The 23183-nt window shown below is 45.5% G+C and overlaps 1 protein-coding gene across 10 annotated transcripts in view; it reads right to left on the bottom strand.

Annotated features, from left to right (window-relative positions):
• sanbr (SANT and BTB domain regulator of CSR) overlaps nt 1-23183 on the bottom strand; it is a 126937-nt gene that overhangs the window by 51039 nt on the left and 52715 nt on the right. For 9 of the 10 annotated variants that reach the window (XR_015077517.1, XM_085981435.1, XM_085981430.1 and 6 more), the window contains 3 exons: nt 9818-9914; nt 8150-8182; nt 4477-4576 (listed from right to left, as the gene is read on the bottom strand). Coding sequence is in view for 9 of the 10 variants with exons in the window: in XM_085981435.1 (XP_085837561.1) it covers nt 4477-4576; nt 8150-8182; nt 9818-9914 (230 nt within the window). In the remaining variant the exon portion in view is untranslated. The remainder of the gene's footprint in view (nt 1-4476; nt 4577-8149; nt 8183-9817; nt 9915-23183) is intronic. The other variant, XM_085981431.1, reaches the window with a different exon arrangement.

Below are 23183 nucleotides of genomic sequence, written 5' to 3'. Positions count from 1 at the left end.
GCCTATGCAGAGTTGGAGCAGTCAGCAGCCGGGCCCTCCAGGCCCAGAGCTGGTCCAGGCCGTCCCTCAAGGGCATCTGCAGTCTCAGTTTCTGACACTCAGCAGCCTCGCTGCAGCCACTGGGGTCTCATTGCAGAGGAGCTGCAGGGTGGGAAGGGGACAATCTCACAAGCGAAGCAGATCACCCTCGAAGGGCAAAAAGTAGGAGGTGTGGCAAAATGTTGTTAATTGTTTAATTGAAGGCCGAGGTCATATTTTTGTTACTGTTTTGGTCATTGTCTCCAGGTTGAGAGCCAGTTGTGTGACTGACTATTTTTTTGGGGGTTTCTCTCTGTTACTTTGTCATGCGGGAAGGGCACATAGTTTGTTAAATAAATAAGTGTCTTTATTCAGAATGTGCATGTTTGCTCTTTGAACTATTTGTTGCCTTGACCGGCTTAGGGGTTGCGGCACGGTTCCATTCATGTTCTTTGAATGGCAGAAGCCATTCGCTCAGAGGGGGCCTAGAAGCGACTTGCTACAAGCCGCTGACGGACGGCCCTTCCACTTTGTGCCTCCCTCCAGTCTTGGTGCTGCTGCTGCTCCTCCTCCTCCTCTGCTGGTGCTCCAATATCTGGTTGCAGTGGCTGAGTCCTGAGGATTGCCAGGTTATGCAGCATGCAGCACACAACGACGAAATGGGAGACTCGCTCAGGTGAGTACTGAAGGGCTCCTCCGGAATGGTCCAGACAGCGGAACCGTTGCTTGAGTACACCGATTGTGTGCTCAACGATGTTCCTGGTAGCTTGATGGCTCTCATTGTATCGGAGCGGGGTCATCAGCCAGGTGCACAGAGGATAGCCCTTGTCCCTGAGAAGCCAGCCTCCTGGGTGAGCCGGGGCCTCAAAAAGGTCTGCCACAGGATGAAGGCGTCGTGGCTGTTGCCTGAAAAGTGGGCATTGACAGCGACTATCAGCTGTCTGTGGTCACAGACCAACTGGACATTCAACGAAGGGAACCCCTTCCGGTTGCGGTAATCCTCGGCATTCTCTTGCGGCGCCCGCAAAGCCCCATGCGTGCAGTCAATGGCGCCCTGGACCATGGGGAAGCCCGCTATTCTTGCAAAGCTCATTGCGCGCTCTTGCTGCTTGTCCGGGGTCATGGGGAAGGAGATGTACTGACGTCTCCTTTTAAAGAGGGCATTCGTGACTTGACGGATGCAGCAATGCATCGCGAACTGGGAGATATTGGCAATGTCCCCAGTCGCGGATTGAAAGGAGCCGGTGGCATAGAAGTTGAGAGCCACTGTTACCTTCACTGCCACCGGCAGAGACGTCCTGCTCCTCAGTTGAGGCTGCAGATCTGGCTGAAGCAGGTGGCAGAGCTCAGTGACCACCTCCTTGCTGAATCGCAGCCTCCAAAAACACTGCTCCTCAGATATGTTGAGGTATGAGAACTGTTGGTGGAAAACCCTGGGACAGCAAGGTCTCGTGTGCCGACGCCTGTTGGCCCTCCTCCGTCTGGCCATGATTGGCACTCTCTCTCTGCGTCTGTGCCCTCTCAATGTAATGGAGAAGCCCAACGTTCCCACCCATTGCAGCCCCCATAGTATGTGGCCACTCAAAGATATGCCGGTGAAAAAGCAAAGCAACTGCAAAGTTCTGGTCAGAAGCCAAAAGTACCTCAGCAAGCACTGACTCAATGCAGAAAGCTCTCTCCCTTTGTCCCTCTGCAAATCTCTCTCTCTGGAGTGGTCCAAAAATGGCTACCACAAAGAAGCCAGGAAGAGCCCCCTTTAAATAGCGCCCCCCCAGCCCCACAGCGACTGGGAACCGTTCCAGTCAACCAGTCGTTGGGAGCGACAGGCGGAAAGGAGGGGGGCGCCACTGAATTTCAGGTCCAGGGCGCCCCAAGGGCGTTGCACTCTGAAATGACGTCAGGATCTGTGTGCGCAGCTGAGCAGGTGTTGCGGTTTAGCTCCGCTGCTAAATGTCCGCTCAATTTCACGAGAGGCACAGGTCTCGCTGTGCCCGGGCGCTAGCTGGCTCGCGCCCCACTTATCGTCCTCTTAAGCCGCTAATGGGTGGCACAACCAACTGAATTTCTCCGCCAAAGACTTTAAAGGATAGGCGAGAGGGGTGGAACAAGAGGAGCTGTTCAAAGGAGGAGAAGATGCCAGAAGAGTAGCAGGAAGAGACCAAAGTGAGATTTGGTGATATGGGCCACCGAGGGTGAGGCAGGTGATTGAAAGTATAGCCAGGCAGGGAGGCTTCAGTTAGGGCCAACATATACGTTGGCCCTAACTGAGTTTCCATCAAAGCCGTGATGTCAATACAATCATCCAGAATGAGGTTGTGGAGGGCAAGGGCCTAGTTAATGAACGGACATTCTGGAGAGAAATGCGGAGAAGGATGGTGATGTGTTGTCAAAATTCAAGGAGTCAGCAGTAGAACAGGAAGGAGATAGCCCCCAGCGGTCGTGCTGCACGGTAAGGGCGACTAAAGAGGCAATTAAGGTTGCTGCTTCTAAAGGGGCCGACGGGTGCCTGGATAGGCCCTGCGGAGAATGCCGTGAGGCACCGAGGCTAGCTGTGGGTTTATCCAAGGGTAATCCAAGTGTAGGAAGGAGGAGGAATAGTGAAGGGTTGGGATAGGGATTTGGGGGGGGGGGGGGCGGGGGACAAAAGTGGCATGATTGGGTGACAGGAAAGGAGGAGACAGAAGAGAGGTGCTCAAGAGGAGAGAAAAAAAGATAGAAGTAATGGACTTGGGTCTGGAGCTTGCTACCTACGACCAAGTATGACCGACCCTCTATGCACAACATCTGGTAATGCAACATTAGTTGCTGTCAACTGCCCAACTAAAATGACAAGCTGTCATTTAATTTTGTCCTTCAATTTTTTTTCCAGATAATGGAAGAAATACCACAATCAGATCATGCAACTTCAGACATAAATTAATTCAACAAATCAAGTTTATTGAAAGGCAGAAATTAACCAGTAGCAAAAAATCAACACAATACATTTCATTAGCTTACACCTCCTTGTTTCATAAAATACAAAAAGTGCAATGCTTCACTAACTCTCCTAAAAACAGTTAACTTGGATGAGTGTCCACCTCAATGGAACCATCACATATTCCCTTCTAAATCGATGGAAGGAGAACTGAATCGAGGCAGCGGAATACATTTCCCTATCTAAGCATAGGGCTGTTTATCAACCCCTCCAATAGAGATGCCCTGTGGACCACCCCTGCTGAGAGAAATTCCGCAACTTCACATGGGTTCTCGCAGGCTTCCAAAGCAGCCAATTTACATCCTGGCCAGCCCTGATCTGAACCACTGAATAGATGAGACACAGAAAATTCATTTTTCACCTAGTTACAAAACTGCTTTGACACAAATGATAAGTGGACAAAGCAGTTAGATTAGCAGGCTTCTACTTGAAACATACCTATCCTTAATAAGTTTGCAATCAAAATGTATGTGTGTGACAGGAATGCTCTGTTGCTGTAAACTGGATCTCAACAGTGGTAGTTTGCTCATCCAATTGAGCATGAAAGACTATGGATGCTTGTATAGTCTAGCCATTCTGTTGCAGTAATCCATTTGAAGTTACCACAATAGCAAAATTCCATATACTGTAACTAGAATATCACAGATCCCTGTTTACATCACAGATCAACTGCTTGTCCAAAATATTCAAGAATACAGGATGCATGTGAGTTCAAGAAATGAAGCTGAAGTGTTTACAAGTGTTTTTAGGCAAAAGTGCTCAGTGGACGATCCTACACGGTCTTCACCATCATAGGTACCAGCATCCAGGTAATTCGGTGCACTCCAGGTGACATTAAGAAGCGGCTGGGCTGAGCGCACTGGACACAGTAAAGGCTATGGGCCTTGACAATATCCTGGCGATAGTGCTGAAGACCTCTACACTAGGCCTAACCGCTCCCTTAGCCAAGCGGTTTCAGTGCTACTGTGACACTAGCACCTACCCGACAATGTGGAAGATTGCCAGTTATGTCCTATCCACAAAAGAACAGGAGAAATCTAACCTGGCCAATTACCGTCCTATCAACCTCCTCCCAATCATCTGTAAAGAAAGAACTTGCATTCACAACCTCAGGATATTCCAAAGTGTTTTATAGCCAAATGTGTACTTTTGATGTGCAGTTACTGTTGTAATGTAGGAAACGCAGCAGCCAATTTCCTGACAAGGTCCCCCAAACAGCAATGTGATAACGTTTTTCCTGAAATGGGAAGTGTTCCATTCCCCAGCATCAACATCCTTCATCATAATAATGTAATTTCTTTTTAAATGGAAAGAATTTATTTATGGATGTTATGGAATATACAAGTTTTGTACTCGTATACATAAGGCAGTTTAAATAGTTCACAAGCAATACAAAATACATTAGAGTAGTTTTTAAATGCTCAAGTATCCAAGATATGCATCAATATAAACGAATTTTATATGCAACCTTTATGATTTTTTACCTCTTTTTTTTGTCAGTTCTTCTTCATCTCCCACTTCATCCTCAGTTACCTCTGAACCTGTGGTATACTCTTCATCTTCAGAATACAAAACTTGCTGCTTCTAAAAGAAATCACACATTTTATCTAATGTTTTTGTTTGTGCAACAATGGTTTCATTTCTAAATAGAATCTCCAATAGTTTTTACACTAAATTTAATATATTTAAGTTCTAGTACAGTTTTGTATATTTTCAGGAACATGGACCACTCGTTCCAACCTGGTGACTGGTTAATGATCATTTTTCAATTGGTTCCGTTAATCATTTAAAAAAGGCACTCCAAATACAATATGAATTGGGGGCAAACAATGGAAATATTATAAACAGAACCACAGCTGTCAATGGAGTTCCATATTACTTTCTGCTGGAGGGAAATTAATGAGAACTAGCCATAATTGGAAGGAAGTGGCCAACTGGGAGACGTGAATATTCGATTATAGTAAGTTCTTCATCATTCTTTTAAATGAGGCGCAGGCTCCACAAATAAACAAAACTTGTGTCATTTCATGCAATAGAATGCATTTATTTGCAGACTTTAAAGCTGGAATCAGGGATTGGCCACTAGTGAAAGAGGAGTCAACTGGCATCGGGCTAATCAAAGGAGGCTTTGGTGTGATTGCAAGCACTTGGTTCCAAAATAGTGCTGATGACATATAGCTCAATCAACATTTCAATGCAACTAAATCCAGATTGTAGGAAATATAATGGATTAGATATATAGGAGTAAACCTTCTATCAGAAAGCAGTCTTTTTTTGCTGTTAATTGGAGTTGGGAGAAAATTCCTGCAAATTAACGAAGGGTACCCCCCCCCCCCACCAAGAACAAGCCCTCAAGTGGCGAGATTGGACTTGGAAACGTGACTGATTTTCATTTTCTCTCTTCCCCCCCCCAATGTGGAATGATGAACTGGTGGGACGCTGGTTGTTCTCCACACACTTGATTGCAATCTGAACTAGATGGGATAAGGGAAGCAGTCAGAGATGATATTTCCAACAGTGAGAAATTTGGAGCAGAAACAAATGAGTGACATGGTTTGGTCCTGCCCAGCAGCTTGATTGGACAGACTTGGCAAAAGTGTGAGACAGATCTCCTGTCCACCCTCTTCGTAATTAGATGGTGTATAGCACATCATATTGGTCGTGGGGGAGAAGGCCTTGGACCTAAAGAGGAGGAAAAAAACTTTAAAAATGGCTCTCAGAATGAGCCTCAAGAGAAATTTACTAATAACTTGATGGGATAAACTTCATGTGGTCATTTATTTTAGATTTTCTGACTTCTACAATCAGTTAACCAAAAAGTTCAAATTTATCAAATTTGTAGATTCCAGTTTTATAACTGGTTATCAAAACTACATTTTTCAAAAATGTACATCAATTTTATGTAGTAATATTTGACTGCATATTGTTCAGTCAGTTCTAGGAATAATAGAAGCATAATTAATTGAATATTACTTGTGTTGCCCAAGATGGATTTTTTTTAAGCATAATACATGTATAATGTTTTTAGAAAGCTAGCAGCCTGTGCTGGTTACTATGCTAATCTGAAGTGTAAATTAGTTATTCAAAGGGAGTAATTGTTGTGTACAATCACAAACATCTCAAGCCATTGCAAGTAGAGCATTCTCTGCGACACCCATGGGGCTATTCTATTCAAATAGCTGGGTGCTTAGCTAAAGTAGACATTTGGGACCCTCATATTCATACATCAAAAGGTAGTAACTTTGATTGTCACTTGGTGGGCCTAACACTCTACCTCAAAGGCTTATAGCAGGGAATAGAGAAGTCTGTCTGACTCTTGTCTCAGACACAGGAGATTCACTGCAGCAATAAGTTAAAAGTCTAGGCCAGCTAGCCTCAGTAACTTAGCTACAGGTGGTGAGCCGATGTTTAAAGAGCAAGTTGAGTCTTTATTGTTCTCACTGAGAAAACTGTATACTGTTCATTCATGCATTTTATGTAGAATAAGCCAGTTGAGAGTCATCTCAATGGAGTGCTTTTCAGTCCACCTTCCATACAGGAAGAAGTCATGTGATGGCACCGGTCATATTTCAGTAGCTGACATACGGGACAGGGGTTTTCTGTTATGGTTCCCTAGGTCATGCTGTCGCTCAACTAGTTACTGAGCATTAGAAATTGCACTCTGGATTGTAGGTATCGTGAGATGCGCTTATGGAAGTGACCGTTGATGCTGAACTGGAGGAAGCATCTGATGCAAATACCTTAAAAGGTACGACAGGAAATCGTATTGGAAGATAACTTTAGAAGAGGACTGATGGAAAAGCCAAGTATGTAAGCGGAAAAGTACATTCCTCCCATCAAGGAGTTTAAACCACCGATTTTAAATTTAATGCAATGTATCCTTCCTCCCCTGGAGAAACACCCCAATTTTAAGTCGTCAGACTCATAAGGGGGGGGGGGGGGGTGCGGGTGCTCAGGTACAAGACTTGGATCAAGCTGCTCCATAGGGTGCAACTCAGTATGCAGTTGGTGACAACATACGAAAACACGTATGCATGTACGCATACCTATACCTCACCAGCACCCCTCTCAAGCCCTCCACTGCCTCGGTTTTGTCAAACTGCTTGTCTGACATCCGGTCCTGGATCAGCTGAAATTTTCTCCAATTAAACACTGGGAAGACTGAAGCCATCGTCTTTGTTCCCTGCCACAAACACTGTTCCCTAGACACTGATTCCATCCCCCTCCCTGGCCACTGTCTCAGGCTGAACCAGACTGTTGGCAACCTCGGCTTCTGACCCTATATCCTCTATCACACAGACCATCTACTTCCACCTCTGAAATAACGTCCAGCTCCACCCCTGCCTCAGCCCATCTGCTGCTGAAACCTTATCCATGCTTTTGTTCAGTCCAGACTCATCTGTTTCAATGCCCTCCTGATGGGCCTCCCATTTGCACCCTCCATAAACTTAAGCTCAAACAAAACTCTGCCTCCCGTATCATAACTCGCACCAAGTCCCATTCACCCATCATCCCTGTGCTCACTGACCTACATTGGGTCCCAGTACAACAATGCCTCGATTTTAAAATGCCTCCACAGCCACGCTCCTCCCTAACTCTGTAACCTTCTTAAGCTCTGCAACCCTCAGAGAACTCGGTGTTCCTCCAACTCTGGCCTCTTATCCATCCCAGGTTTCCTTCACCCCTCCATTGGCGGCCATGCCTTCAGCTGTATAGACCCCAAGCTATGGAATTCTCTCTAAACCTCCTGCTCCTCCTTTAAGACACTCTTCAAAGCCTACCTCTTTGACCAAGCTTTTGGTCACCTGTCCTAATGTTTTCTTCTTTGGCTCAGTATCATTTTTTCCTCTGATTACACTCTTGTGATGCCCCTTGGGATGCTTTACTATGTTAGATTTTTGATTTACGCAACTTAAAATGCTCACACCTGATGTAGGAAATTGAAACATAACCTTTAAAGAGTTTAAATTTCCTGTTTGAAGAACCAGCATTTAATCAGGCGTCTTGAGTTATTCGCAAGTAATGGCAATGTTAACTTTTGCAGACAATCTAACTTATCTTCTTGTTAACCAGGTATTCATACATTATTTCAACATTTACATACAATGTTACAAGAACAATTTTATAATACTGAACATTAATAACTATTTAACATACCAGCTGCAAACTCCAATTTTTCAAAAGTGAAAACTGCAAAAAGTAGTCAGAGAGAGAGAGTGAAACAAGCAAAAAAATAAAAAAAGGAAATATTACAGCAAGGCACCCATAACAAGCACACACACTCAGCAAGAAAATAGTCAGAATTTATCTACATTATAATTAATTTTACTGAGTTTGTTATCAAGCCATTCAAAAGATTTGTAAATAAACTTTTAATGAACATTTTAAACAGCAAAAATTAAATTAGGGCTGAAAACATTTAAGCATGAAATATAGAAAAGTGATGACCAGATGACCAGTTTAAAAAAATGTTATTCAGAACAGTAATTTTCAAATGAACAAATTAACTGCTGTAAATAAGGCCTCTTGTATGGAGTGATTACACTTAATATTCTGAAGTTTCCAAAGTGATGAATCTCAGTCAAGCCACTGTCCATTACTATCTTCTGATTTACATTTAAACAATCAAAGCCACAGAAGTTTTATTGCTTAGGAGTACTAAATAAGAATTAAGATCGAAAACTTATTTCATAAATAAGAAAACTTTTAATCCTTAAGTGTCAAAAATGGGGTAGAGCACAAAACCCATTGTTCCTTTTGGTAAACTTTATTAAATTAAAATTGTATCTCAAACCAGAACAAGGCAACCTGATAGATCCATAATTGAGACTACCATAATCACAACTCAGAGGGTAATGAGTTTGAAGCGCACTCCCAACTAAATAGGATATTAAGCAGTGAACTGCACCCACCTAGGGGAAGAAAGAATTGCCAGGGCCAACTAAGTACTAGAGATCAACAATTAACACATTTTTATTGGTCCATTACTAATAGAAAACCAAAAAATACTTTATAAAATGCAACCTATCGCCCCAATTTATGCAGTCATATTAAAGACAAGTTCTATACAAAATGTTTGTTTGAGAATGTCTCTAATTAGTAGTTCCTTCAACATGTCCTGGAGGAATTTTAGCTAGATATTCTAATTACAGGAAACTTTCTGGTATCCGGCACTGACGGGACCGAGTTGGTGCCGTCCCATCAAAACTGCCGTATAAACCAGCGCTAATGTTAAAACATACGGAGCTGAATCAACAAACCCAGCTTCAAAACAGTCTCTGTAGCTAAGCAACAGCTTCAGCTTGACCTTGCAGAGCCTGACTGGGAAAAAAAAAGCAACGAGAAGTAAAAAAACTTATAGGAAACGGCTCCTGAATTTTGCCGGTAGATCGAGCTTTCCGGACTTTTAACCTCTGGTTAAACAAAAGTTTCCTGTAGTAGGAATACTCTGGCCAACAGTCGGCCCTCAACCAACATCACAAACATATTATCTGGTCATTAATTTGCTGTTTGTTGCAACTTGCTGTATGCAAACTGGCTGCCATGTTTGCCTATGCAACAGTCACTGCATTTCAAAAGTAATCAATTAACTGTAAAAGTACTTTGGGAAATCCTGAAAACAGATAAGGTGCTATATAAATACAAGCTTCATTTTGAAGAGTTAAACATCAACAAAAGGTGTCTGAAACACAGGTAGGAGTACAGATATTTTTCATTGTAAAACATTCAGCAGAATATAACTCCACTTTTAAAATACCAATTTCCCTCCCACCCCGTCACCCCCTGCAATCAGGAAAGTCACTACTGAAAGGTGTAAATACTTACAGTTGTGACATCTCCGATTTTCTGTCCTCTCCATGAACTGGGGTCAGCTAAGATTTCAAAATCAAGGTCCTTCTCTTCACAATTATTGTTTGCATTACTGAAACAAAGTTTCAATTAAAACTTTATAATAAGAGAAACAAACCACATTTTTAAACACTATTTTTAACTACTGACCAAATATTTTACTCCAAGAAAAAGTATCCTCATAAATTAATGTACTACAAGATGCTAACCCATTATTTTAATCTGACCTTTTTATTGGGGGAAAAAGTTTCAATGAATTACAGAAAGTTTACCCTTTCGGGTAAGCAAATTTTAGCACACACAATACTACCAGGGTCGTAGTTTCACACACTTGAATGTGCTCCACAGAAACTATCAAGGTCAAGCGCGAGCAAGAAGCTACAGATGTATGTGGGGGAAGGGGTGGTGGTCAAGCAACTGAGGGGGAAAGAAAGGGGGGAAAAAGAAAAGAACAATTTACACAGTGCGGAGGAAGGCAATGACCATCTCCAACAAGCGAGACTAACCATCTCCCCATGACATTCAATGGCATTACCATCGCTGAATCCCCCACTATCAACTTCCTGGGGGTTACCATTGATCAGAAACTGAACTGGACCAGCCATATAAATACTGTGGCTACAAGAGCAGGCCAGAGGCTGGGAATTCTGCGGCGAGTGTCTCACCTCCTGACTCCCCAAAGCCTTTCCACCATCTACAAGGCACAAGTCAGGAGTGTGATGGAATACTCTCCACTTCCTGGATGAGTGCAGCTCCAACAACACTCAAGAAGCTCGACACCATTCAGGATAAATCAGCCCGCTTGATTGGCACTCCATCCAACACCTTCAACATTCACACCCTCCACCACTGGCGCATTGTGGCTGCAGTGTGTACCATCTACAAGATGCACTGCAGCAACTCGCCAAAGCTCGTTCAACAGCACCTTCCAAACTCGCGACCTCTACCACTTAGAAGGACAAGGGCAGCAGACGCATGGGAACATCACCACCTACAAGTTCCCCTCCAAGCCACACACCATCCTGACTTGGACCTGTATCGCCGTTCCTTCACTGTCGCTATCCCAAAATCCTGGAACTCCCTTCCTAACAGCATTGTGGGTGTACCTACACCATATGGACTGCAGCGGTTCAAGGCGGCGGCTCACCACCAACTTCTCAAGGACAATTAGGGATGGGCACTAAATGCAGGCCTAGCCAGCCAGCGACGCCCACATCCCATCAATGAATAAAAAAAGAGAAACCATTGCTAGAGATACATTGGCTGCCTCCAGAAAAGGCTGAAGTGGGGCCATACAATGGCAGATGCACAGAGCTAAGCAATCAAGCACAGACAATGGGGACTGAATGATCAACTATCAAGGGCAATAACGGAGGGATAGTACGAGACAGACAGCGAGGGAAGGGGAGACAGGGCGAGCCAGCCAGAGGAGACAGGGCGAGCCAGCCAGAGGAGACAGGGCGAGCCAGCCAGAGGAGACAGGGCGAGCCAGCCAGAGGAGACAGGGCGAGCCAGCCAGAGGAGACAGGGCGAGCCAGCCAGAGGAGACAGGGCGAGCCAGCCAGAGGAGACAGGGCGAGCCAGCCAGAGGAGACAGGGCGAGCCAGCCAGAGGAGACAGGGCGAGCCAGCCAGAGGAGACAGGGCGAGCCAGCCAGAGGAGACAGGGCGAGCCAGCCAGAGGAGACAGGGCGAGCCAGCCAGAGGAGACAGGGCGAGCCAGCCAGAGGAGACAGGGCGAGCCAGCCAGAGGAGACAGGGCGAGCCAGCCAGAGGAGACAGGGCGAGCCAGCCAGAGGAGACAGGGCGAGCCAGCCAGAGGAGACAGGGCGAGCCAGCCAGAGGAGACAGGGCGAGCCAGCCAGAGGAGACAGGGCGAGCCAGCCAGAGGAGACAGGGCGAGCCAGCCAGAGGAGACAGGGCGAGCCAGCCAGAGGAGACAGGGCGAGCCAGCCAGAGGAGACAGGGCGAGCCAGCCAGAGGAGACAGGGCGAGCCAGCCAGAGGAGACAGGGCGAGCCAGCCAGAGGAGACAGGGCGAGCCAGCCAGAAAGAGGTGTTGGGAGCAATGAGACCGGAGACCCAGTGAGTATTTAAACTCACTGTCGCGGGCTTTCTTACCAATCTCAGACCGGCAGCGGCGGTCCAGAGCCACGTCACAATTCAAAACTTGACGCAGGCAGGAGGGAGCAGCTGATTGGGTGAGTACGGCTTGGGAGTATTTATGCTACTCTATAGTTTGGCAGTTAAGGTTCATAGTTTTAAAAGTTTAGAAGGTCTTAATTTTTTTGTGGTTATAGTTTCTAGTGCTAGTAACCAAGGGCCCTTGAGTATATCATTTAATTGTAGTGTAATTGGTGGTATTGATTTGATTTAAATTAATTGAAGGGCAAGTCATGGCAGGACAGCTCGGTGCCGTGGTATGCTCCTCCTTCACTATGTGGGAAATCAGGGACACTTCCTGTGTCTCCGACAACCATGTGTGTGGGAAGTGTATCCAGCTGCAGCTACTGGCAGACCGCATTGCGGCGCTGGAGCTGCGAATCGATACATACTGGAGCATTCGTGATGCTGAGGACATCATGGATAGCACATTTAGGGGGGGTTGGTCACACCACAGTTAAAGGCTGCACAGGCAGGAAAGGAATGGGTGACCGCCAGGCAGAGTAGTAGGCGCAGGCAGATAGTGCAGGGGTCCCCTGTGGCCATCCCCCTCTCAAACAGATATACCGCTTTGGATATTGTTTGGGAGGGGGGGGGGGGGGGGGATGGCTCATCGGGGGAAGACAGCAGCAGCCAACTTCCTGGTACCGTGGGTGGTTCTGCTGCACAGGACAGGAGGGAAAAAAAAGAGTGGGAGAGCTATAGTTATTGGGGATTCTATTGTAGGGGGAATAGATAGGCGTTTCTGCGGCCGCAAATGAGACTCCAGGATGGCATGTTCCCTCCCTGGTGCAAGGGTCAAGGATGTCTTGGAGCGGCTGCAGAGCATTCTGGAGGGGGAGGGTGAACAGCCAGTTGTCATGGTGCATATAGGTACCAACGAAAAAGGTAAAAACCAGGACGAGGTCCTAAAAGCTGAATATAGGGAGTTAGAAGGTAAATTAAAAAATAGGACCTCAAAAAGGTAATAATCTCAGGATTGCTACCAGTGTCACATGCTAGTCAGAGCAGAAATAGAAGGATATTTCAGAATACGTGGCTAGAGGAATGGTGCAAGGGGGAGGGATTCAAATTCCTGGGACATTGGAACCAGTCCTGGGGGAGGTGGGACCAGTACAAACTGGACGGTTTGCGCCTGGGCAGGACTGGGACCGATGTCCTAGGGGGAGTGTTTGCTAGTGCTGTTGGGGAGGGTTTAAACTAAAATGGCAGGGGGTTGGGAACCTGTGCAGGGAGACAGAGGGATGGGAAACAAGAATAGAAGCAAAAGACAGGAAGGAGAAAAACAAAAGTGGCAGGCAGAGAAGTCAAGGGTTTAAATCAAACATGGCCACAGTAAATAATAGCTCTAAAAGGTCGAAGAGTGTTAAAAAAACAAGCCTGAAGGCTTTGTGTCTTAATGCGAGGAGCTTTCGTAATAAGGTGGATGAATTAGCTACGCGAATAGATGTAAATGGATATGATATGATTGGGATTACAGAAACATGGCTCCAGGGTGACCAAGGCTGGGAACTCAATATCCATTCAATATTCAGGAAAGACAGGCAAAAAGGAAAAGGAGATGGGGTAGCATTGCTGGTTGAAGGGGAGATTAACACAATAGTAAAGAAGGATATTAGCTCTGATGATGTGGAATCTGTATGGGTAGAGCTGAGAAATACCAAGGGGCAGAAAACGTTAGTGGGAGTTGTATACAGACCCCCAAACAGTAATGCCGAGGTTGGTGATGGCATTAAACGGGAAATTAGAGACGCGTGCAATAAGGGCACAGCAATTATCATGGGTGACTTTAATCTACATATAGATTGGGCTAACCAAATTAGTAACAATACTGTGGAGGAGGAATTCCTGGAGTGCATACAGGATGGTTTCCTGGACCAATATGTCGAGGAACCAACTAGAGGTCAGGCCATCTTAGACTGGGTATTATGTAATGAGAAAGGATTAATTAGCAATTTTGTTGTGCGAGGCCCCTTGGGGCGGAGCGATCATAATATGATCGAATTCTTGATGAAGACGGAGAGTGAAGTATTTGACTCAGAGACTAGGGTCCTGAATTTAAATAAAGGAAACTACGATGGTATGAGGCACGAGTTGGGTAGGATGGATTGGGGAATGTTACTTAAAGGGTTGATGGTGGATAGGCAATGGCAAACATTTAAAGATTGCATGGATGAACTACAGAATTTGTTCATCCCTGTTTGGCATAAAAATAAAATAAAAAAGGTGACTCAACCATGGCTAACAAGGGAAATTAGGGATAGCATAAGATCCAAGGAGAGGACATATAAATTGGCCAGAAAAATTGGGAGCAGTTTAGGATTCAGCAAAGGAGGACAAAGGGATTAATTAAGAGGGGGGAAAAAAAGAGTATGAGTGTAAGCTGGCAGGGAACATAAAAACTGACTGTAAAAGCTTCTATAGATATGTGAAGAGAACAAGATTGGTGAAGTCAAACGTAGGTCCCTTGCAGTCAGAATCGGGGGAATTTATAATGGGGAACAAAGAAATGGCTGACCAATTAAATACATACTTTGGTTCCGTCTTCACAAAGGAGGACACAAATAACCTCCCAGAGATGTCGGGGAACATAGGGTCCAATGAGAGGGAGGAACTGAATGAAATCAGTATTTGTAGGGAAATGGTGTTAAGGAAATTGACGGGATTGAAGGCCGATAAATCCCCAGGGCCTGATAATCTACATCCTAGGGTACTTAAGGAAGTGGCCCTAGAAATAGTAGATGCATTGCTGGTCATCTTCCAGAATCTATAGAATTTTGGAACAGTTCCCATGGATTGGAGGGTTATGCTACCCCAGTTATTCAAAAAAGGTGGTAGAGAGAAAATGGGGAATTATAGACCGGTTAGCCTGACATCGGTAGTAGGGAAAATGCTAGAGTCCATTATAAAAGATGTAATAGCAGAGCACTTGGGAAACAGCGACAGGATCGGACAAAGTTAACATGGATTTACAAAAGGTAAATTGTGCTTGACTAATCTACTAGAATTTTGAGGATGTAATTGGTAGAATAGATAAGGGAGAACCAGTGGGTGTGGTGAATTTGGACTTTCAGAAGGTGGATAGGCAATGGCAAACACCCCCCCCGCCTCAATCATTTGAACTGACGAAAACTTGGGCTTTTCCGTGGCAATATCGCTGTTAAATATACCATTACAAGTTAGGCCTTTTGGATTCGGTATAACTGGGGATTTAACAGCGTTTTCACTGCTAAACAAATGTTCTGGCCTGAAAAGCTAATTTTAATTTTGTGGAGTGTCAAATTTGTCCATTATGATAAAAATTATAATTTTGAAGAAACTTAAAAAAAAATATTTTGTCCTCTATTAATAATGCTATGGATCCCGTATGCTTCTCAACAGCCATCTCAACTTGTCCTGCCACCTTCAGAGATTTGTGTACATACACCCCCAGGTCTCTCTGTTCCTGCACCCACTTTAAAATTGTACCGTTTAGTTTATATTGCCTCTCCTCATTCTTCCTACCAAAATGCTTCACTTCACTAAAATGCATCTGCCTTATAGCCTGTCTTCACTACCAGGAAGGTGCAATTACAATGTGACAAGTTAACGTTGCCAGGTTCCATTATAAACGTGGGCAAAGAATTTTATAATGAGAATATAAATTAAGGATCAAATACAGAACTTTTTTTTAAATGGGCACTGCTTGTCCTGAAAAGTGACAGAAACTGAATAAAAGACACCCCCATTCCCGCATTGAGCGAAAAGCATGGTCCAATCTGCAAATAAATAAACAGGTAGCAAGAGGGGTGGGGCCGATTAGAACAAAATGGAGACCTATGCATGGAGGCAGATGACATGGCCAAGGTATTAAATGAGTACTTTACATCAGTCTTCACCAAGGAAGAAGATGCTGCCCAAGTCATAGTGAAAGAGTAGATAGTTGAGATACTGGATGGGATAAAAATTGAGGGGTACTAGACAGGCTGGCTGTACTTAATTCTGGGCACTACACTTCAGGAAGAATGTGAAGGTCTTAGAGAGGGTGCAGAAAAGATTTACAAGAATGGTTCCAGGGGTGAGGGACTTCAGTTATGTGAATAGACTGGAGAAGCTAGGGTTGTTCTCCTTATAGCAGAAACAGTTGAGAGGAGATTTGATAGAGGTGTTCAAAATTATGAGGGGTCTAGACAGAGCAGAGAGAGAGAAACTGGTCCCATTGGCAGAAGGATCAAGAACCAGAGGACACAGATTTAAGGTGATTGGCAGAGGAACCAAAGACGACGAGTGGTTATGATCTGGAATGCACCATCTGAAAGGGTGGTGGAGGCAGATTCAATCGTGGCTTTCAAAAAGGGAATTGGATAAGTACCTGAAGGAAAAAAAATTGCAGGGCTACAGGTAAAGGGCAGGGGAGTGGGACTAGCTGAAGTGCTCTTGCAGAGAGCCGGCACGGGCTTGACTGGCCAAATAGCCCCCTTCTGTGCTGTAACCATTCGATGATTCTATGAAATACATCATGCAACTGTGGAGCTCCTAATCAGTCCCTGGAGCACATCATTGAGCACTGCCCTCAGGAAATTCACAGGCACCCTACAAAAATATCCACGCTGTTAGAAACATAGGAGCAGGAGTAGGCCGTTCGGCCCTTCGAGCCTGCTCCGCCATTCAATATCATGGCTGATCCTATATCTCAATACCATATTCCTGCTCTCTCCCCATACCCCTTGATGCCTTTTGTGTCTAGAAATCTATCTATCTCCTTCTTAAATATATTCAGTGACTTGGCCTCCCACAGCCTTCTGTGGTAGAGAATTCCACAGGTTCACCACCCTGAGTGAATTGTTCGCCGGAAGCATTGGCCTGGATATCTGATTTGTTTTCCTACTACTGTACGAAAGACAATGACTTGAAGGGAAAAAAATCTGTAGAGCTAGCAGGAAAGAGCAGGGGAGTGGGATTAATTGGATAGCTCTACCAAAGAGCCGGTACAGACACAATGGGCCGAATAGCCTCCTTCTGTGCTGTATCATTCAATGATTCTAACCCCACCCCAAGCCTAGAGCATATTTTGTCACCAAACCTTCCCTCTCCCACTACAGAGCAGAAATCAGCACACAAACCCTCCCCGCACTGTACAGAAATGCTGCCACCATCCTAAACAGAAATCTGGCTATTAAACTCCCGACCCCCAATTGAGAATAAACCTGTTCTTTCACCCGGTCTATACCGAGGACAAAGATAACCTTGTTCCCTTCCTCTTACCACCAAAGAAAACCTCATCCATACCTCCACAACCAGAGGTCAAAGTGGACTTCCCACCCACATTGATCTGGGCCACCATCACGGAACACAAACATGGCATTTTCTTTTTCCTCACTAAGAACAAATTCCCGCATCCTGCTGAGCTGAATTTTGCACCCCAAATTTTGGCCCATTCCTGCTTCATGTGCGATAACTCATCCCCCCAATCCAGGAGGAAGCAAATTGTTCCCCACCTGCTGAGAAGCAGCTTGTATCTCTTCCAGCTCCTCACCCAGAAGTAACTCAGTATTACTCCCTCCCTACCACCACCCTTAGCTGACAACTTATCCTTTGTCGCATTACCCACCTCCCCCCGCCACGCAGATGGGCGCAGGGCTACGCCCTTGTATTGAGGGGCAACTTTCCCTGGCCCAGTGCCATCCAACCCTGCCCTTTGTCCCCCTTTCTCTTTCCTGCACCCCCCCATCTCCTTCTTGTCATTATCCCCTTTCCTTATTTCTCCCACTTATGTGAAGAAACAGGCAACATTTCATTATTATTGCACCTGTAGGTGACACTGGGAGGGTCTTGTTACATCACTCATGAAGTAAAGTGGGGCACAACATAACAGATGACACAAAGCTGGGTGGGAGGGTATGCTGTGAGGAGGATGTCGTGAAACTCCAGTACGATTTGGACAGGTTGGGTGATTGGGCAGAAACATGGCAAATGCAGTATAATGTGGATAAATGTGAGGTTATCCACTTTGGTGGCAAAAACAGGAAGGCAGATTATTATTTGAATGGCAATAGATTGGGAGAAGGGGAAGTGCAGAGAGACCTGGGTGTCCTTGTGCACCAGTCGCTGAAGGTAAGCATGCAGGTGCAGCAGGCGGTTAAGAAGGCAAATGGTATGTTGGCCTTCGTAGCAAGAGGGTTCGAGTACAGGAACAAGGATGCCTTGCTACAGTTGTACAGGGCCTTGGCGAGACCGCACCTCGAGTATTGTGTGCAGTTTTGGTCGCCTTACCTGAGGAAGGACGTTCTTGCCATGGAAGGAGTGCAGCGAAGGTTCACCAGGCTGATACCTGGGATGGCAGGAATGATGTATGAGGAGATTGTGTGACGATTGGGCTTATACTCACTGGAGTTTAGAAGATTGAGAGGGGATCTCATCGAAACCTATAAAATTCTGTCAGGCCTGGACAGACTAGATGCAGGAAGGATGTTTCTGATGGCCGGGGAGTCCAGTTTAAGAATGAGGGGTAAGCCATTTAGGACTGAAATGAGGAGGAATTTCTTCACCCAGAGAGTGGTGAACCTGTGGAATTCTCTGCCACAGAGGGCAGTGGAGGCCAGTTCATCAAGTATATTCAAGAAAGAGTTGGATATATTTCTTAAGGCAAAAGGGATATGGGGAGAAGGCAGGGACAGGGTACTGAATTTGGATTATCAGCCATGATCTCATTGAATGGCGGAGCAGGCTCGAAGGGCCGAATGGCCTACTCCTGCTCCTATCTTCTATGTTTCTATGACTGTCAATCAACTGATGGTACAACCTTGTCTCTGTGGTAGCACTCTCGCCTCTGAGTCAGTAGCTTGTGGGTTCAAGTCCCATAATCTAGACTGGCACTTCACTGCAGAGGCGGACCGGAGAGGCAGCGGACCTGCAAGGGATCACCAGAGGCAGCGGAGCTACTTAAAGAGCAGCCCGAGGCAGCGAGGCCCAGAGCCCGGAGAGGCAGCGGACCTGCGAGGGATCACCAGAGGCCCGACCAATCCAGGTTCCGGGAGAGAGGTAAAAAGTAATCCAAGTGTGACGTCAGCAGGAAGCAGGTAAGTGACTGGTTGGTGAGTATTTCTCTCTTTTTTAAACTTTAACTCTGTTTTATAGTTTCGAAGGTCTCTCTGGTGTCGCAGGGACTGTTGGTAAACTATTTAACTGTAGTGTAATTAGTGGGATTGATTAATTAATTGAGTTTAAATTAAATCAAAGGGTAAGTCATGGCAGGAAAGCTGGGCCCCGTGATCTGCTCCTCCTGAGAGATGTGGGAACTCAGGGACACTTCCTGTGTCCCTGACAACTACATGTGCAGGAAGTGCACCCAGCTGCAGCTACTGACAGACCGCATTGCGGCGCTGGAGCTGCGATTAGATGCATACTGGAGCGTTCACGATGCTCGGGACATCGTGAATAGCACGTTTAGGGAGTTGGACACACCACAGGTAGAGGTTGGACAGGAAGAAAGGGAACGGGTGACCAACAGGCAGAGTACTAGGCGCAGGCAGGTAGTGCAGGGATCTCCTGTGGCCATCCCCCTCTCCAACAGATATACCACTTTGAGTACTGTTGGGGGGGATGGCTTATCAGAGGAAGGCAGCAGCAGCTAACTTCCTGGCACCAGGGGTGGCTCTGCTGCACAGAATGGAAGGAAAAAGTGTGGTAGAGCTATAGTAATAGGGGATTCAATTGTAAGGGGAATAGATAGGCGTTTCTGCGGCCGCAAACGAGACTCCAGGATGGTATGTTGCCTCCCTGGTGCAAGGGTCAAGGATGTCTCCGAGCGGCTGCAGAACATCTTGGAAGGGGAGGGTGAACAGCCAGTTGTCGTGGTGCATATAGGCACCAACGATATAGGTAAAAAGCGGGATGAGGTCCTAAAAGCAGAATATAGGGAGATAGGAGATAAATTTAAAAAACAGGACCTCAAAAAGGTAGTAATCTCAGGATTTCTACCAGTGCCACGTGCTAGTCAGAGTAGAAATAGAAGGATACTTCAGATGAATACGTGGCTAGAGGAATGGTGCCAGGGGGAGGGATTCAAGTTCCTGGGACATTGGAACCGGTTCTGGGGGAGGTGGGACCAGTTCAAACCGGACCTGGGCAGGGCGGGAACCGATGTCCCAGGGGGAGTGTTTGCTAGTGCTGTGGGGGAGGGTTTAAACTAAAATGGCAGGGGGTTGGGAACCTGAGCAGGGAGACAGAGGAAAGGAAAACAAGGATAAAAGCAAAAGATAGGAAGGAGAAAAACAAAAGTGGCAGTCAGAGAAATCAACGGTTTAAATCAAACGTGGCCACAGTAAATAATAATTCTAATAGGTCTAAGAGCGTTAAAAAAACAAGCCTGAGGGCTTTGTGTCTTAATGCGAGGAGCATTTGTAATAAGGTGGATGAATTGGCTGCGCAAATAGAGGTAAACGAATATGATTTGGTTGGGATTACGGAAACGTGGCTCAAGGACGGCCAAGACTGAGAACTCAACATCCAGGGGTATTCGATATTCAGGAAAGATAGGCAAAAAGGAAAGGGAGGAGGGGTAGCATTACTGGTTAAAGAAGGGATTAATACAATTGTAATGAAGGATATTAGCTCTGATGAGGTGGAATCTGTATGGGTAGAATTGAGAAATACTAAGGGGAAGAAAACGTTAGTGGGAGTGGTATATAGACCTCCAAACAGTAAGGCGGAGGTTGGGGATGGCATTAAAAGGGAAATTAAAGAAGCGTGCAATAAGGGCACAGCAGTCATCATGGGTGACTTTAATCTACATATAGATTGGGCTAACCAAATTAGTAACAATACTGTGGAGGAGGAATTCCTGGAGTGTTTACGGGATGGTTTCCTGGACCAATATGTCGAGGAACCAACCAGAGATCAGGCCATCTTAGACTGGGTATTAGGTAACAAGAAAGGATTAATTAGCAATCTTGTTGTACGAGGCCCCTTGGGTCGGAGCGATCATAATATGATCGAATTCTTCATGAAGATGGAGAATGAAGTAGTTGACTCAGAAACTAGGGTCCTCAATTTAAATAAAGGAAACTACGATGGTCTGAGGAGCGAGTTGGGTAGGGTTGATTGGGGAATGGCACTCAAAGGGTTGACGGTGGATAGGCAATGGCAAACATTCAAAGACCGAATGGATGAACTACAGAAGTTGTTCATCCCAGTTTGGCATAAAAATAAAACAAAAAAGGTGACTCAACCGTGGCTAACAAGGGAAATTAGGGATAGCATAAGATCCAAGGAGAGGACATACAAATTGGCCAGAAAAAGCAATAATCCTGAGGATTGGGAGCAGTTTAGGATTCAACAAAGGAGGACAAAGGGATTAATTAAGAAAGGGAAAATAGAATATGAGAGTAAGCTTGCAGGGAACATAAAAACTGACTGTAAAAGCTTATAGATATGTAAAGAGGAAAAGATTGGTGAAGTCAAGCGTAGGTCCCTTGCAGTCAGAATCAGGGGAATTTATAATGGGGAGCAAATAAATGGCAGACCAACTAAATACATATTTTGGTTCTGTCTTCACAAAGGAGGACATAAATAACCTCCCAGAAATACCGCGGAACATCGGGTCTGATGAAAGGGTGGAACTGAAAGATATCAGTATTTGTAGGGAAATGGTGTTAGGAAAATTGATGGGACTGAAGGCCGATAAATCCCCAGGGCCTGATAATCTACATCCCAGGGTACTTAAGGAAGTGGCCCTAGAAATAGTAGATGCATTGCTGGTCATCTTCCAGAACTCGATAGACTCTGGAACGGTACCCATGGATTGGAGGGTAGCTAATATTACCCCACTATTCAAAAAAGGTGGCAGAGAAAAAGCGGGGAATTATAGACCGGTAAGCCCGACATCGGTAGTGGGGAAAATGCTAGAGTCCATTATAAAAGATGTAATAGCAGAGCACTTGGAAAGCAGTGACAGGATCGGACAAAGTCAACATGGGTTTACAAAAAGGTAAATATCATGCTTGACTAATCTACTGGAATTTTTGGAGGATGTAACTGTAAAATAGATAAGGGAGAACCAGTGGATGTGGTGTATTTGGACTTTCAGAAGGCTTTCGATAAGGTCCCACATAAGAGTTTAGCGTGCAAAATTAAGGCACATGGGATTGGGGGCAAGGTATTGACTTTGGATAGAGAACTGGTTGGCGGACAGAAAGCAAAGAGTTGGAATAAACGGGTCGTTTTCCAAGTGGCAGGCAGTGACTAGTGGGGTACCGCAAGGATCGGTCCTAGGACCCCAGCTGTTCACTATATTAATGATCTGGACGAGGGAATTGGATGTAATATCTCCAAATTTGCAGACGACACAAAGCTGGGTGGGAGGGTATGCTGTGAGGAGGATGTCATGAAACTCCAGTACGATTTGGACAGGTTGGGTGATTGGGCAGAAACATGGCAAATGCACTAGAATGTGGATAAATGTGAGGTTATCCACTTTGGTGGCAAAAACAGGAAGGCAGATTATTATTTGAATGGCAATAGATTGGGAGAAGGGGAAGTGCAAAGAGACCTAGGTGTTCTTGTGCACCAGTCGCTGAAAGTAAGCATGCAGGTGCAGCAGGCGGTTAAGAAGGCAAGTGGTATGTTGGCCTTCGTAGCAAGAGAGTTCGAGTACAAGAACAAGGATGTCTTGCTGCAGTTGTACAGGGCCTTGGTGAGACCGCACCTTGAGTATTGTGTGCAGTTTTGGTCACCTTACCGGAGGAAGGACGTTCTTGCCATGGAGGGAGTGCAGCGAAGATTCACCAGGCTGATACCTGGGATGGCAGGAATGACGTACGAGGAGAGATTGTGTCAATTGGGCTTACTCACTGGAGTTTAGAAGATTGAGAGGGGATCTCATCGAAACCTATAAAATTCTGTCAGGTCTGGACAGACTAGATGCAGAAAGGATGTTTCTGATGGCAGGGAGTCCAGAACCAGGGGTCATAGTCTAAGGATAAGGGGTAAGCCATTTAGGACTGAAATGAGGAGGAATTTCTTCACCCAGAGAGTGGTGAACCTGTGGAATTCTCTGCCACAGAGGGCGGTGGAGGCCAATTCATTAAATATATTCAAGAAAGAGTTGGATATATTTCTTGAGGCTAAAGGGATCAAGGGATATGGGGAGAAGGCAGGGACAGGGTACTGAATTTGGATGATCAGCCATGATCTCATTGAATG

This window comes from Somniosus microcephalus, chromosome 3 (genome assembly GCF_052327205.1).
Source record: "Somniosus microcephalus isolate GS21.2 chromosome 3, FLI_Smic_1.0, whole genome shotgun sequence".
Lineage (NCBI taxonomy): Eukaryota > Metazoa > Chordata > Chondrichthyes > Squaliformes > Somniosidae > Somniosus > Somniosus microcephalus.
This window is presented reverse-complemented; position numbering and strand designations above follow the sequence as displayed.